Source organism: Lactuca virosa, chromosome 6, assembly GCF_052849685.1.
Source record: "Lactuca virosa cultivar CGN04683 chromosome 6, Lactuca_virosa_CGN04683_v6, whole genome shotgun sequence".
Taxonomy (NCBI): Eukaryota; Viridiplantae; Streptophyta; class Magnoliopsida; order Asterales; family Asteraceae; genus Lactuca; species Lactuca virosa.
This window is the reverse complement of record NC_136431.1, coordinates 221326017-221343348: the sequence shown is the minus strand read 5'-3', so window position 1 is coordinate 221343348 and position 17332 is coordinate 221326017. Positions and strand designations below refer to the sequence as shown.

The window sequence follows — 17332 nt, the reverse complement described above, 5'->3', positions numbered from 1 at the left end:
AACGACAATATTTAAAAGGATGTAAGTTATATTACATATTTATGAATAACATATGTTTGATTATTACAAATTATTAATAATTTTTTTTAATTATATTCAGGTGTGGAAGGAAATAATGCTGATAAAGAAGAATGAAATTTTTTTTAATAAGCATCTAATGTTGACACAAGGAAAAAATGAATATGTATTTCTAAATTATTTGTATTGTTGAACAAGGTAAAAATGTAGTGAAATTATGATCTTCAAAAATACTGTATTTTGAAATAGAACTTTGTATGAATGAAATATTTTATTAATCACATATTTTATTCATATGTGAATGTAAATGTTAATGTCAATTAGACATCATTCATATGTTACTTTTGAATCACATATGAATGACATATTAGATTCAAAATATTATTTATTAATATTACCTTTGAGATGCATATACTCAGTCAATATCAATTGCATTTATTTTCTTTATAAATTGCAGTGTAACTATTTCAAGCCCAATGTCTCCCTATTTGCCCCTCCATTGACCCACATTTGAGCTTTTCCCATCCAATTTCATATCTAAAGCTACTGGCTAATTTCCATCTGGCGCATTGAATGTAGTCTAAAAGTAAAATTATAAAATATATTAATAAAATATTATTGTTATCAATATATCTTAAAATGTTAAAAAAAAGTATTAACTAGAATAAAAAGTATTACCTGTATCTCTTATAGTTTCTTTTTCTGCTTCTTGTTTCTTTCTTAATTCATCTTCAATTTTTTTTGGACAATTTCTTCTGTCATGCTTTTCATTCGGAGTGATTTTCTTTTCACAATAAGAACAAAATCTTGAATTCTTCCCAGCATTTTCCATTGCTATTTCTCTCTGACTCTTAACTCTCTTTCCTGTTGCCCATCCTTTGTATGTAATATCTTTTGGATTCTTTATTGTAGGTACATTTGGCTTTGATACTCCAATCATTGAATCCAACTTTTGATTTTTGGTACGATTATCTTTCTTTGGTGGATTTGATTCAACTTTGGTTAGAATTTCTTTTTGCCATTGAAGAAATTGAGTTATTGCTTCAGCATCATGTCCAATAATATTGATACATTCTGTGACTATAGAATATGCATCTTGTATCATTCTTTCACATCCACTAATATTGTCATCAATACCATGACTTTTTATCAATTCGTTAGGTCTTATTATATTTTTCTGCCATCTTCTCAACATATACTTTGATGGTATATTTTTTACAAAATTTGATTTCATAACACATAGTATATGCCTGCACAAAATTCCATATTGTTTGAATACCAGGCAAGAACATTTATATGTTTCTTCATTTGGAAATACCTTAACCTGGAAAATATTTATACAATACACATGTTAATTATATTGTTTTTCATTTAAATTTATAATATTTCATAACTTAATCAAATAAAATTTTTCATTTTAATAACAACTGAATAACATGTAATTCACATATGAATTTCATTCATAAATAAAGTTATTTAATAACATACATATACCTGGTATTGAAATTGCTTTCTGTTGTGACTTTTGAAAATATATGAATTTTTGTTGAAGAACACACTTCTGTTTTGTATATCTTCATCCATTATTTGCTCAATAATAAAGTATGTGTTATGATCTTGAACTCTCTCATATGGTGTGGCTGAGCATGTCCAGACAGAATCTTCTATTTCTTTTTGAAATAATTTGAATATATTATGTGTGTAGAACTTTGATGCATGTACTTCAAATTGAAGATTTGTTTGAATTGGTGGGTTTTTATTTTTGGAATTAAAGTCATTTGTTGATTGAAGATTTCTTTGCTCATCCATTGCAGATTCAAATTTGCACATGAACATAATTAGATTTGAATCTTTTGACATAAATCTTTTGAAGAAGCTATTTATACTCTCTGATCTTGATGTTGTCCTCATCAGACCTGACAGTGCAGTGTCTCTAAAATAAGTCGGAATCCAACTTGTTCGAATATTATACATCTCTTTCAGCCATTTGTTATCTTCTAGTTTATATCTTTTTATTAGATACTTCCACTTTTCTTCAAATATATCCGGATCAATACAAGAATTCCAAATTAGACCTTGCATTCTTTTTCTAAAGTTAGTCTCATTTATTATTTTTGCAGAAACCTACAAAACAAAAAGTATTTAATAAATAAATTGAAAACGTGATATTTAATGTTCACATTTGAATGTTGTTTTAGTATTATAATAACACAGGTGATCAACTACACTTTTTGTGACAATACAGAGTTGGCTATAAAGTATGTTTTATTTTCATATTTTTGTCCCCTTTATACAACTTAATTTTCTTCCTTAATACATTTATCAAGTATGTAGTGATTCACATGTAAATAACAACTGAATCGCATATGAATCACATGTTATTCACATATGAATCATATGTAATTCACATGCAAATTACAAGTGAATCACATATGAATCATATGTAAAAATCAAATGAATAATTGGTCATATATCAAGTATGTAGTGAATCATTGGTCATAATACATTGGATGCTTTATTTTAATTTTTTTTTTTGAAAAAAAAAATACAGGCCTGTATGAATGTCCGTATACAGTTATATAAACAGATCCCAAAAGTTCAATGCTTTCATCTGTGAATGAATAAATGGGACATTAAAAAAAGTTTTTAATCAAATTATAAGTCAAATTATAAATGAAAACTTATTTAAACATTATAATACAATTTTACCTCATCTGTTAATTTCTTTCCAATGTGCCACATGCAAAGACGATGAGTTGATTCATTAAAAACGGTTTCTACATCTTTAGCCATAGCTGAATCTTGATCAGTGACCACAACATTAGGTTGTGTACCAAAGCAATTGAGAAAGCATTTGAGAAGCCATGTATAGAAATATGTTGTTTCTTTAGCTAGCAAACCAACACCAATTGTGACACATCTTTTGTGGTTATCAATTGCAGTAAATGGAACAAAGATCATATTATATCTGAAAATCATTAAAATATTTAACATAAATACTAAATGGAAATATTTTAATATATAAATATTAAATAAATTAAGTATTACTTACTTGTTTGTTTTGTATGTAGCATCGAATGATACCACATTAGAGAATTCTTTGTAGTTTCTTTTTGCTATTGCTGTTGGATATAGTGTCTAAGTCCATAACTTTATTTGGTATGTACTTGACCCGACCCGGCATGGTCCATTTGGGTTGCATGGCATTGCAATACTTGGATAGACTAAATGAGAGAAAGGACACTTGTGATTATTAATATATTATAAGTTCTAATATATTAATAATAGTATTATTTAATTAGTGTTGATCAAGTATTAATTTAGAATTAATTTGGTGATCAAAATGAGACTAATTAAATATATAGGGTTGATTATGACAATCATCTAATCTTTTATGGTGGATTTATGATCCATGGTTTATGGAGTTGGGTTATAACCATTTGGAGCTCCATGGATAGTTCATGGGAGTTACAAACCCATGGATCATTAGAAATCAAGAGTCATGACAATTAAGGGCATTCATGTGTAAACCCTAATTGTGACAACACTATAAAATGAGCCCTATAGCTAGCAAAATGGGACCACTAGTGAGTTCTAAGAGGGCATAACCGATTTTGAGTGCAAGTGTATTCTCTCAAGTTATTCCAAGTCTTGTAGTGTTGTGTGAAGCATTTGAGGCACAACATTTGGGGTGCTAGGCTCACAAAGTCTTGAAGGAATCCAAGCAACAAGAAAGGTATGTACTTCTACTAATTTTATATTACATATTCCCCATGCCATGCTAGTTAGGAAGTAAACCTTGAAAAATCAAATTTGCATGTATATTAGAGAAAACATAGATTCAAGGTTTATAGGGTTGCATGTACACCATAGGAGTGTTAGAATGCTCAAAACCCATCAGTGGTATCAGAGCCTAGGATTGTTTTCTGTATATTTGATGCAAACTGCTTAAAAAATCGAAAAACTGCTCACTGTTCGACTGGACTCGCCGAGTGCAAGGGGAAAACTCGACGAGTCCAAGGCAAAATTCATCCTACTCGTCGAGTAGGATCATGCACTCGACGAGTAGATGCGTGCTGGGCAGTTTTCCGAGTTTTGTTGCTGGAAATGGGCTAGAATCATTATCCCAAACTATTTTGGACTTGTAAAATCTGTTTTTTTTAAGTGGTAATGATTATGTTAACCCATTTCAAATGACTATTATCAATTTTCAAGTTTTATATGTGTTAATATGATTTCTTGAAATTGTTTGATATTAATATTTGTTCTTATGAGCTTTAGAAGATCATAGGAATTGTGTGTAACCTACATCCTTGTTTAATTCATGATCTTAATGCTAATGATGGTGTCCATAACTTGTCCTCAAGTTATGGATAACCAAAAGTCACTTCTTTAAAAGTTATCACTAAAGAATAGGAGGTTTCATAAAATGAAGAGTCTTCAACTTTATGAACCATTAAAACTCATAAGTTACAAATTGAAGAGTCTTGAAATAATTTGAAAAACTTGCCCTCAAGTTTTGGAATTTGTAAAGTCCCACACACATTAATGCTTTAATTCCAAACTCTACAATTTTAAAAGTTAAAATTCAAACTTTATGGACTTCATTAAATTAATTAAAGTGTTTAAATAAAAGAGTTAATAATTCCATAAAGACATGGTTTGAGTTTAATTAAATTAAGAGTATAGTTTAATTAATAGATTAAACCACCAAGTATTTTAAATGTTTAAAATACACCCTTATACTATTATTATAATTTTAATTATATATATATGTATAAGATAAAGTCAATCTTACCATGAGTAGGCCTCATTCACGAAGCCGGTCTATAAGGGGGGTATAAGGTTACTGCCTATAAAATGGCAGTTTAATGGGTGTCCACTCTCACCCACTGCTTCCTTGACTGGTGGAGGGTCGTTAGCCGAACGGGTAGGAAAGGACTATAATTCTCCCTTCATTAAAAGTATAATGAAAAAATACTAAGTAACTAAACACTTATAAATTCCCAATCTTAGTTACTTAGGAAAATGTGAAATAGGTGCTAACCCATGAAATTACACTTTGTACCTTACCAAGTCGATTAGTGGAGCGTGTGTGGTTAACCGGCACGCTAATAAGGACTAGTAAGAGTGGCAAAGGGTAACTTGACCTTATTATAGATCGGTGGAGCTGTGTGGCTAACCGGCACATCGATTAGGTGATAAAGTTAAGGGTACCAAGTCAATTTGCATGGTTATTCACACCTTGTTTGTGATCCTCGGCATCCCAGTCACAAACTTGAGAGGGCACAATCGAGATTCAAACATGCCATTGAAAGTTCAATGTATCTCAAAAGATCTAGGAGTTTCAAATCCAATTAAAACTTAATTATATTTCGTTTTTCATGGTGGAAATTGGTAAATCGTCATTTACCTACCTTCAACTATTTTATAATTTGGATCACGGCATCCCTGTTCCAATTATAAATAGGTTGTTGGATCCTAGCCTTAATATTTCATATTGGGTGTTATATTAAGGACTTTAAATCAACTAACTTGAATTTCTCCCTTATAGATATCTCCTTCAGACAACTATGGTCTTCCTAAATCTTTAGGAACAAGTTATCTTAATGAAGATGATATCCCAAATGGCAATCAAGGTGAAAGATCAATCCCTTTGTTGTGCATTAGTGGGGCTGGAAATCATACTTCACTTCCTCCACCTCCTCCAATAAATCTCCCTATCCCACAAGTTTCAAGACTTGATAAGTTCTAAGTCACTCAATCCCTATTGGCAAACAAAGTCTATATGTGCTTAGGTCTTGGAGATTAAGTCACATATTGACAAGTCGGGAGAGTCGGGTGTCGAAGTCTCGAGGTAGCTGGCTGTTGACTTGGTTCTTCAGTCACATCCTGATGATAGATCACGACATGACCCTTTAATTATCTTATCTATTTACTTGGTGCTGCTGAATCAGCAATGATTTGGAACAGTGGTAAAGCAAATTTGATTAGAAGATCGACTTCCCAAAACTTCATGGACATTGACAATGGTAACACTGGAAATCCAGAAAAACTTTCTCTTCCCAATTGAAAGGGATCGACCATGGTCAAATCGTTTGACCCAATGGTAAAGAGAAAGGCTAAGTCTGTGATAATCCCATGTACCATTCCCAAAGAGTCCATATGTGCCTATTGCCAAAGGAAAGGGGCATTGGTTGCGAAGCTGCCGAATTTACCTGAAACCTCATAAGGATGGTAAAGTCAAAAGTTTGACTCTACTTCAGGTAAAGTCCGTTATCTAACTCTATTAAGTCTCTTTTGGAGATTCTTAATACATGATGTAATGTAATTACATTTTGATGTTTTTGAAGAATCAAAGGAAGCTTAAAGAAAAGGTGTGCTGATTCTGATCGCATGGTTCGATGACCAGAATTTTGAGCCACTGCATAAGAATTATGAGATATTGCTTAGGAATAGATAACAATAAAGTTTTCATATGAATTTGCATTGTAAGGATAAGTTTTTCCGCAAGTTTTAAAAATAAAAGAAAAGTTTTGATTTTATTTATTTTAAGTATCCTTACAAAGGCATTTGTGAAAAATTGTTGTTTATATGTTTCCATTGATAAGCAATATTGGAAAAATGAATTTGATTCTTTCGTTTGTGGTAGTGTCATAATTTATCAAATAAGGAAAGATTCTCATCACCCAAGTTTCAGTTGGATAGAAACTTGGAATCATGCAAGTTGTATTGTGTGATGAATGAGATTTTTCATCTTTGGTAAATTAAGACTAATTCCTTGTTCACATTCGCATGTGAGTCAAGCGAAGGACTAAAGGATCGGGTACATTAGGTTGTGCACTAGTCAGGTCCACCATAAAGGTCGGTAAGTTTATTCGTTATGATTTACTAAAGTTTAGTAAATATGATTATGCTTACAAGTTTAAGTGTAATTATGAAACATTTGAAAAGTTTCAATATATGGCAGAATGAATAAGAAGAATCAAATAAGGCAGAAAGATAAAAGTTTCTCCAATCTGAAGAGATGGGAGAGTACTTGTGTATCTTGTTTTATGATTATCTTAGTGATTATGGAACCATATCACAATTGATCCTCTAAGGACACCTTAGTGCATTTGTTGGCTAATGAGAGGAATCGTGAATTGTGGAAATGGTTAAATCAAAAGATAAATCATACTTCATTCCAAAATAAAATCTTAGAGTCATACTCCAAGATTGAGCCTTGAGTGACATAATCTTAAGAAAGGTTTAAAACACTTGTCAAATGTAGAGTAAAATGTTTTCTTACTCTTGTACATTTGAAATTGGTAAGTTGTGATGTTTTGGATAAAACAAAGACCAACTAAGGCCAATTGTGTGAAGTGTTTGTAAAAGAATCCGCACCATCTCTTGAATATTGGGCAAGAGAGTCTTATATGTCAAGAGGACAGTGGGAGTCTTGAGATAGTTTCAAGAACTAATCAAGAGTATTGTTAATCACTAGCCCACGACTTGAGGTTTGTAACCTATCGTGTTGACATATTCTTATTTTTGTGTCTATTCCAATTAAAAGTTGACTATGCTTATGAGTTCTATGAGTTCTCAATTGTTTGCATAACAACCTGGAAGCAATGGTAGGCCCTTGTGCTGCTGGGTGGCAAGAAATTAAGATTGAACAAGTTCAGTCCATATGTGTTTGGATTTGCCACTAACCTTGTCTTGTGATTATGGTTATGGCAAATTCACATGGATAGGAACACTTACACCATAAAAATCTAAGTGTCATAAGGTTTCTCTCCGATTCATAAAAAATGATGGTGAGGAAACTCTTTCACTAAGTAGATTTTGAGTAGATAGCAATTGTGAGAATGACAAAAGGTCTAAACATTATGATTACGGCATCCCTCTTCATAATTGTTTAGACACACAAGTGAGCTATCTAAGGAAAGGTGTATGATTTTGATAAAGTCTTATCAAAGCAATTGCGTATCAGAAATCTGAACTTTGGTAAGAAAGTCAATAAAGTATTGATTTCTAAAAGTCCAGCTGATCTCTGGATACATGTCAAAGCTAGTGGGAGCATAAGTGTTATGCTAGTAAGATAATAATCATTATGCTAGTGGGAGCATGATGATTATGTTGCAAGCTAGCAATGTTAATTATAGAAAAAACAAAAGTTTGAATTCACTTTGAAAAGTTGTTTTGCTATGATTAAGGGAGAGGATTTTATACTTCATTCCAATTCTACAAGCTTAGATTGAGATTTTAATCAACTCTAGTCAAGAATATATATGAATGTTATGCTGGAATGGTTCAACATAAGGAAATTCTATATATGTTGCGTTCTCAAAGTTCGTTTATGATTACGGCATCCCTCTTCATAGTTCGAATTGTGAGAACATGGCAAATAAAAAATTTATAGCATGAATCGTGTCCAATATGCTTCGGGTATAGGATCGATTACATGAGCTATAATAGTTATCCTTTCTAAATCTTCCTAATGCTTAGGGCATTAAGAGGGGAAAAGGGATTAGAATTGGATATGACTAAAATGATTAAGCAATTGTCGAGGACAATTTGAGGTTTACCAAAGATTGGTTACTCATGGACAATTGGAAGTATAGAGTAAGAACCATATTGACATATTTTGAAAAAGAGGCAACTCCTGTTCAAAAATGATGGTCAAAATGGGAATGTGGAATTGTTTCCATAGGTAGAAGTTGTTCTTTGAATCTGTGTAAAATTAGAGAACTTAATGCAAGAAGGATATTCAAAGGAATGTACTTTGAATATGAGGCTTCATTTCCATGGAATTGATCTCCATTGAAATACTTTGTAATGTCTGTTGCTAAGTCTTGGTGACTTGTGTGCATATTCATTACAAGAGGATCATTGCATATAAGTTCAGAATCTAACAGATTACTATAAATGGCAAGAGTTTGGTATTCTTACATTTACAATAAGGATTTGGGATTTTGAAATGAGAATCATTGAAATTATGTTCAAATTGGTCTATTTTAGAAAGTAAAGACAAACATAGCGTGCATACTAGATGTATGGCATAGCTATTGTCTAGAAAACATAGTGTACATGCTTGGAGCATGGGACTACCAGTGTTTTAATTCAAGTATAAAGTTGATTAATCGAAACATAAATAATGAGTAATCAATATGGTGCTTAAATAAAAGGTGTTTTTTATTTACACTCAAAGTGTTGGGGCCATATAAGATTAGTATTATTCTTGTGTTTCACTTTGCATGTTTTGACTTCCAGAATAATTATGTTATGGTATATATCATATTATTCAAACTCTACACAGTCGGTCATACTTTGGAAGTAGGTATTGATTTAAGACTGTCATGAATCTGGTTTGTATGATATGTCTAAAGGGTATTAGACATAGCAATAGTTGCTGCAACATTCATGAGTGCTCATAAGTTCTGAGTATTGGATTCAACCCACGCTCACTTGCATCACTTCATGGAATTTATCTCGAGTGATCGTGAGACGGTAATATCATATAAATATTTAAACTTAGAGATATGAGTTGTTGACTATGAGTTGGTTATCCATTGATTGTACGAAAACGCATTGGTAACTCGATGTTATAAAACGTGCTTTTGTGCATAATTCAACAAGTAGTCAGTACAAGCATATGAGTCGAAGTTTATCTATTCCATCTAGAAATAGAAGCGATATCTGGGCCCCTCGATGATTTGGTTTTGACTTATGTACCAGGCCCGGTCAGAACCTAATTGATGTGTTCAATTTAGTTCTATGTCGAAACAAATCAGAGATCGAGAAACAAATGTTGGACAATAAGTAAGACCATGTTCCATGTGTTTGTCCGGCTGATATCTTGAGAGTAGAGGATTATATGATCACTTATCTTAAATGGCGTATCATTATTATCTCAGTTCCGAGAGACTTTGAAAGAGCTACGATTGCTAGTCGGATCCTGAACTCATATCTGCAAATATAGTTATTAGACTTATCCAAGTGGGAGACTGTTGGACATAGTGTCTAAGTCCATAACTTTATTTGGTATGTACTTGACCCGACCCGGCATGGTCCATTTGAGTTGCATGGCATTGCAATACTTGGATAGACTAAATGAGAGAAAGGACACTTGTGATTATTAATATATTATAAGTTCTAATATGTTAATAATAGTATTATTTAATTAGTGTTGATCAAGTATTAATTTAGAATTATTTTGGTGATCAAAATGAGACTAATTAAATATATAGGGTTGATTATGACAATCATCTAATCTTTTATGGTGGATTTATGATCCATGGTTTATGGAGTTGGGTTATAACCATTTGGAGCTCCATGGATAGTTCATGGGAGTTACAAACCCATGGATCATTAGAAATCAAGAGTCATGACAATTAAGGGCATTCATGTGTAAACCCTAATTGTGACAACACTATAAAATGAGCCCTATAGCTAGCAAAATGGGACCACTAGTGAGTTCTAAGAGGGCATAACCGATTTTGAGTGCAAGTGTATTCTCTCAAGTTATTCCAAGTCTTGTAGTGTTGTGTGAAGCATTTGAGGCACAACATTTGGGGTGCTAGGCTCACAAAGTCTTGAAGGAATCCAAGCAACAAGAAAGGTATGTACTTCTACTAGTTTTATATTACATATTCCCCATGCCATGCTAGTTAGGAAGTAAACCTTGAAAAATCAAATTTGCATGTATATTAGAGAAAACATAGATTCAAGGTTTATAGGGTTGCATGTACACCATAGGAGTGTTAGAATGCTCAAAACCCATCAATTGCATCTGCCCAAAACAGTGCCCTTAGCTCATCATCCTCCAACAAGTAATAAAAAGTGAAAGAAGGCACATTTTTACGTCGTTGTGTTAAAAGATTTATTAACATATTTGCATCACTATCTCCTATATAGCAGTTTAAGTCTCTTGAAACATTTTTGTAGTCGATTTTCTTTGCTCCTTGTTTACTGTAACCACCCTTTAAACCAGTAACCATGTTATGTGCTTTGCTTGCTCCTATATTTGATGTGCTTAACTGAGTTATAATTGTCTTGTCATAATGATCCAACTTTCTTTTCGACTTTGACATGTGCACTGTACTGTTTGTGTAGAGCTCATGGTTGTGTTTTTCAACAAATGTATTAATGAAAAACCGATCAGTATTTTTTATAAATTTGAAACATATCTTTGCTTCGCAAGACATCATTTGGCTTGGATGTTTTCTTTTTTGTCTGCCTTCTACTCCATTCAAAGTGTCAGCATTTTTTTTATCTGGTTCACCAGCCCTACTAGATATAATATACTTGTATTGTAAAATACCACTAATAGTTTTACTTGATGCAAGTCTGCAATCAAATCCTGCTTTCTTTGCATATATTTGGTAAAACTGAATTCCATGATCTAATGTTTCAAACACCATATCTTTCTTTGGCAGGAATGATTCATCAACTCTTGGGATCCACTCAATTGTTTTTGTGCTACAAGGAGATTTTACTTCTATGCAGCTTAATTCATCTTCATCTTCTGATTCAAAATGTTTTGCTGCAAATTAAATAATATTAAATCAAATCATATATAGGAAAACATGTCATTTAAAATCAAACTAATATTTTAGTTACAATCAGATGTCGAATAAATTTGCTCATCCTCTTCAATAATATATTTGAAAAATGCATCTTCAACATGTATATCGTCATTGTTTATGTTAAATTCAGTAGATTCTTCATCAGCATCACCTATTAAAATCATATATTTATTTATCATCGGTGTATGTAAATCATAAGTTTATTACATGATTCATATGTGAATTACATGTGATTTACATGTGAATTACATGTGATACACATGTAAATCACAAGTGTATTACATGTGAATTCATATGTGAATTACATGTGATTTACATGTAATTCACAAATGAATTATATGTGATTTACATGTGAATCACATGTAATTAAGATATGAATCACATGTGATTCACATGTAAATCACAAGTAATTAAGATATGAATCACATGTAATTAAGATATGAATTACATGTGATTTACATGTAATTCACAAATGAATTATATGTGATTTACATGTGAATCACATGTAATTAAGATATGAATCACATGTAAATTCCAAGTGTATTACATGTAAATTCATATGTTAATTACATGTGATTTATATGTTAATTACATGTGAATATGTGATACACATGTAAATCACAAGTGTATTACATGTGAATTCATATGTGAATTACATGTGATTTACATGTAATTCACAAATGAATTATATGTGATTTACATGTGAATCACATGTAATTCACATATAAATCACATGTGATTCACATGTAAATCACAAGTGTATTACATGTGAATTCATATGTGAATTACATGTGAATTACATGTGATTTACATGTAAATCACATACAATACATATATGAATTACATAATTCACATGTAAATAACATGTAAATCACATATGAATCACATGTAATTAACATATAAATCACATGTGATTTACATGTGAATCACATGTAATTAAGATATGAATTACATGTGATTTACATGTAATTCACAAATAAATTATATGTGATTTACATTAGAATCACATGTAATTAAGATATGAATCACATGTGATTCACATGTAAATCACAAGTATATTACATGTAAATTCATATGTTAATTACATGTGATTTATATGTTAATTACATGTGAATATGTGATACACATGTAAATCACAAGTGTATTACATGTAAATTCATATGTGAATTACATGTAATTCACAAATGAATTATATGTGATTTACATGTGAATCACATGTAATTCACATATAAATCACATGTGATTCACATGTAAATCACAAGTGTATTACATGTGAATTCATATGTGAATTACATGTGATTTACATGTGATTTACATGTAAATCACATACAATACACATATGAATTACATAATTCACATGTAAATAACATGTAAATCACATATGTATTACATGTGATTTATATGTAATTCACATGTAAATCAAATGTAATTCACATGTAAATCATGACTAAATCACATGTACTACATCTTTGTCAAGAACAGGTTCCTAGAAATTGAAAGTGTAGCTTGGCCTGAACTGGAGACAACTGATATATCTTCTAATTCAGGTATAAATCACATGAATTTTTAATGAATCAACTATGAATAACATATGATTCATATATGAATATGTGATTCATATATTATTCATATGTGATTTTGATATGAATATCAATACCATACGTTTATTATTAAAAAAATTATGAATCATTACCTGCTAAAAAATTTATCTCGCTTTGCAGATCTTCAATTATTTTTCCTGAATACATTAAATTGCTGAAAATAAATCTCAATTTACATTCAATAAAACAACGTATTAGAAATCGGAATGCTGCTGTAGTTAAATATACAAATAAAACGTAAAATATTCGGCAATCTGTTTTTCCTTGATTGATATAATCGTAATGAATGAATCGTATGAATTTAAGATAACATGCTAACCTCGAAAGAAACCAATGACGAATCGTATGAATTTTGTGTAACATACACGTTTTGAAATCGTGTTATGTAAATTAAAAAGTTAATAATATTATGAAATATTATGAGAAATTGAGTGTTAAGTTCTAACAGATAGTTTTTACTAGAAATGAAGTAAAACTATGTTTAGAATCACTCATTAAATGTTGGAAGTCTTATGAGATTCCAATTAAAAGCCAAATAGTGAAATTTAGCGAAAATATAAAATTTGAAATAAGTAAAATTTTATTATTGAAAGTTGTAGATAATCTCGTTAGAAACACGTAGGCGAAAACCTCGTCGAAATCCGAGTTATAACGAAGAAGTTATGACCAATTGAAGATCCGTGATAAAACGGGCACGGTGCCGAATGACGTAAAAAGTGAGTTTTTGATAAACTACTTTTTTAGCCTTAGTGATCTAAATGAAAGTCGTAGTATTCGTTAAACCGAGAAGTTCGATAAAAAGAACGCCAAAATCTGACTTCGTATGAGGAAGTTATGATTTTTACAAGTTTCAGCTTAGCAGTAGACAGCTAAAAACTCGAATTTTAGATCGAGTGGTTTTTAGCCGACACAACCTAAACGAGAATCGAAGGTCTCATCATTAGTAGTACAACGGTAAAAAGTCGGACGAAAACGGACATCGGATGAAGAAGTTATGAATTTTTAACGGATTTACCAGTCCCGGTCTGTTAAAAATAATAATATAAAAATAAATTCAAAATTTTCCGACGAAGTCTACACGAAAGTTGTAGAGCATAATTTTCTCTACGCATGCATATAAAGAACGTCAAAAACGTAGCTCGTATGAGAAAGTTATGGATTTTACAAGATTTGGCACAATTTTCGAGAAAAATCGTGTGAATAGTAATTGCCACGTCACCCTCGCTCGGAGCTGGCCACGTGTCCGAAGCTGCTGCGTGGCATGCCCGAGGAGCGACGCGTGTCGCACAGGTGTCCGAAGAAAGCCACGTGATCCGCGCATGAAACCCACGTGATCCGACCCGCGTGTAGGCTTCTGATTCGACCGAAGAGGAGGCCCGATCCGAAGCGAGCAGGTGTCCGAACCGAACCTCACCCTGCTGACAGCTGGTCCGAGCCTCGCATGCGAGCCTCTCGCTTCCCAGCCTCGGATCCAAAGCTCCGGATCTCCTCCTCTATAAATACCAACCTTGCGATACTTCCCGGCTAATTTTGGAAATTTCACACTTTTTCACCCCTTTTCAATATTTTTACCATTTTGATTTCTCTCGAAGCCCCGGTATCAACTTTAGCACCCGAAACACGCCCCGAGGTGCCCGAAGACCCGAAAAATTTATCTTTTCGGTTTCGAAGCCCAACCTTCGCAGGGCCCGGTTTTCAACGACGAAAGTCATATTTAGAGCCAAAATGCTGCCCAAATTATTATTTTGACCCCCGATTAATTCAAAGTGTGTTTAATATGTAGAAACAATTGTATGTTATGTGTTATATGTGTTATGTGCTTTTCCATGTTATCATCTCGAGTTGTTGTATCCGCTATTTTTATAGCAAGGTTGTACCTCTGACTTGAAGTGTATGACATAGGCATCACTTGGGTATTGGTATGAACCGTTGACCATGAAGTGTATGACATAGGCATCACTTTGGCTTCGGTAGAATGTTATTCTTGAGTATTTTCCCGTGTTATTTTTATTTCTGCTATTTATGATAGCAAAGCTATACCTTTGACCATGTGATCAGTTTACGAACTCAGATTCACAGTGGCACTGGTATGTAGCCTCTGGCCAGGTAGAGCATGTCCCCCAGTAAGTGAATGACTCTATTCTATGGCATTGGCATATGGTTAGACAGGGCGTGAAAACCTGAAATCTACCTTAATGTTAATCAGAAATTGTTTGTCTTCAGTGCCATTTGGGCCGAAGCATTATTGATGTTTATCAAGTATGGAAATTGTTATGTCTAAATGATTGTATATCTTTGAATTAAATCAATGATTGTTAGGGAAAGCTTATCACATTATGCCTTTGTTGTTCCTTGCTCCTATTTGCTTCTGCCATATTGGTATATATATGGCATAACGTTATATTGTATCTATTATTGAACTCACTAAGCGTTATCGCTTACCCCTCCCAATGTTTTAACATAATGCAGGCAATAAGCACCCAGTATAGTTGGAAGACTTAGAATAGTTGTAATTTTTTTTTTTGTATTTTGGTTTAGGTTTGTATAGATTTACAATATCCTGGGTAGTTATGTAAAATATTAAAACATAGTCGGTTTTTATCCAATCTTTTGTAATGACTTTATCAATGTAAAAATATTATTTTATAAATATGCATGTAGCATGTTTTGGAGTAACTATATTGTCAAGAATGAAAGTTGGGTCTTTCAGAAATATGAAAGTATAGAAAGGGGTTCTTTCAATCATGGTATCAGAGCAGTGGTTTAAGTGAACTAAATCCCATGGATTGGTATTTAGACTTAAACTACTGGAAGTTCAATATATGAACTAAATCATTGTAAATATATGGATACAAACCATAGGAAACACTTAAGTGGGATATTGGGTAGTGATAAACCCTAGTATTTTAAGACATTAAGTTACTTCAAAACTTTTAGAGAATTAGTGTATGTGAACTAGGAATTTTGAGAATTTCTAGATTTAAACATTAATTGTTAAGTAAAGATGATACAATATGTATCTGATATATTTTAGGTTGAATACCTAATGGGGTAAGCACTAGAATATTAAGAGGAGATATGCCTTATATTCTAATATGTGCTAAATGATAAGTAAATATAGCATGCTTTAGGTTTCATACCTATATTGCTATTATTTGAGAAAGTTTAAGGTCTGTTGTCGACCTTGGTTTAGAAAATTTTATGTTCAGAATTTTAAGAATTTTCGTAATAGAATTTACATGAAACTTTTCGAAGTAATAAAGATACTTATGATAGTTGATATCGATAAGTTTATAAATAAACGATTGCGGAAAATCGTAAAATAATAAATATGAAGTGAAATCGTAAATAGTGTATTAATACCAATAGAGTGGTATTATACATTTAAAATATGTAAGATAATATAATAACATCTTTGGAAGAAAGATGTGCGTTTAAAATACATTTAGATGAGATAAATGTTTTGGCATAACCGATGAAGTTGTTCAACCGCTGCCCAGATTAATGTAGTGATAGTTTATAGAGTCGGAAGAACCAAGGATGGTGATAACTACTTCAACAATATTGAAATTAATGTAGTACAAGATTTAGAAGAATTAAATGAAGATCAAAGGAAAGGCTAATGAAGTTTTTAGACTTATTAGGCCAAGACTTTGTGATGAAGTATGTAGTTCGATTAGTAACCCTATACAAGATGCTCAGACTTAGAATTCAATAATACCGAGTGATGATTGACTTCTATCACCTCCTTATGGAAGTTCCATTGTGTGTTAAGACGACTTTAACATACAAGATTGGGATAGTGAAATAGGTTATTTGGTTGTGAAAAGACTGAGTGGCTTACTTGTTAGAGTAAGGTAGAGTACTTAGTTGAAGAAGATATACACTCATATTATTATATGAGAAGAAATGTTGTAATTAAGAATGACAGAGAATCAAGTTGAAGCTAGTAGAGCTTGCTGAGATGCAGCTATAATGCAGACTTCTTAGGATAGACTCATATGAAGTAGACTTAAAAGATACAACCAAGAGAAGAAAACTTACTCAGATACAGGAATGACGATGTCATGAAAGGATAATGAAACCAACAAATATGCATGATGGTTTGCATGAGTTAGAAGATGATGTAAGTAGTTGGAAACT

At 32.1% G+C, this 17332-nt stretch overlaps 1 protein-coding gene across 1 annotated transcript; it reads right to left on the bottom strand.

Annotated features, from left to right (window-relative positions):
• Window positions 1–485: 485 nt before the first annotated feature.
• Window positions 486–11752, bottom strand: LOC145122319 (protein FAR1-RELATED SEQUENCE 5-like). Its single transcript, XM_079057937.1, has 7 exons — window positions 11623–11752; window positions 10780–11545; window positions 2728–2986; window positions 1513–2142; window positions 1337–1342; window positions 697–1216; window positions 486–598 (listed from the first exon to the last, which is right to left on the bottom strand). Exons 1-7 carry the CDS (start codon window positions 11750–11752, stop codon window positions 486–488), a joined length of 2424 nt encoding a protein of 807 aa, XP_078914063.1.
• Between the last annotated feature and the right edge of the window lie 5580 nt (window positions 11753–17332).

Coding starts and splice junctions, on each gene's coding strand:
- LOC145122319 (XM_079057937.1), bottom strand. CDS start 11,752: ATGATTTTAATAGGTGATGCTGATGAAGAATCTACTGAATTTAACATA. Junction 11,546..11,622: donor AATTTATTCGACATCTGATT/GTAACTAAAATA, acceptor TTTAATTTGCAG/CAAAACATTTTGAATCAGAA. Junction 2,143..2,727: donor GAAAGAAATTAACAGATGAG/GTAAAATTGTAT, acceptor TTTGTTTTGTAG/GTTTCTGCAAAAATAATAAA.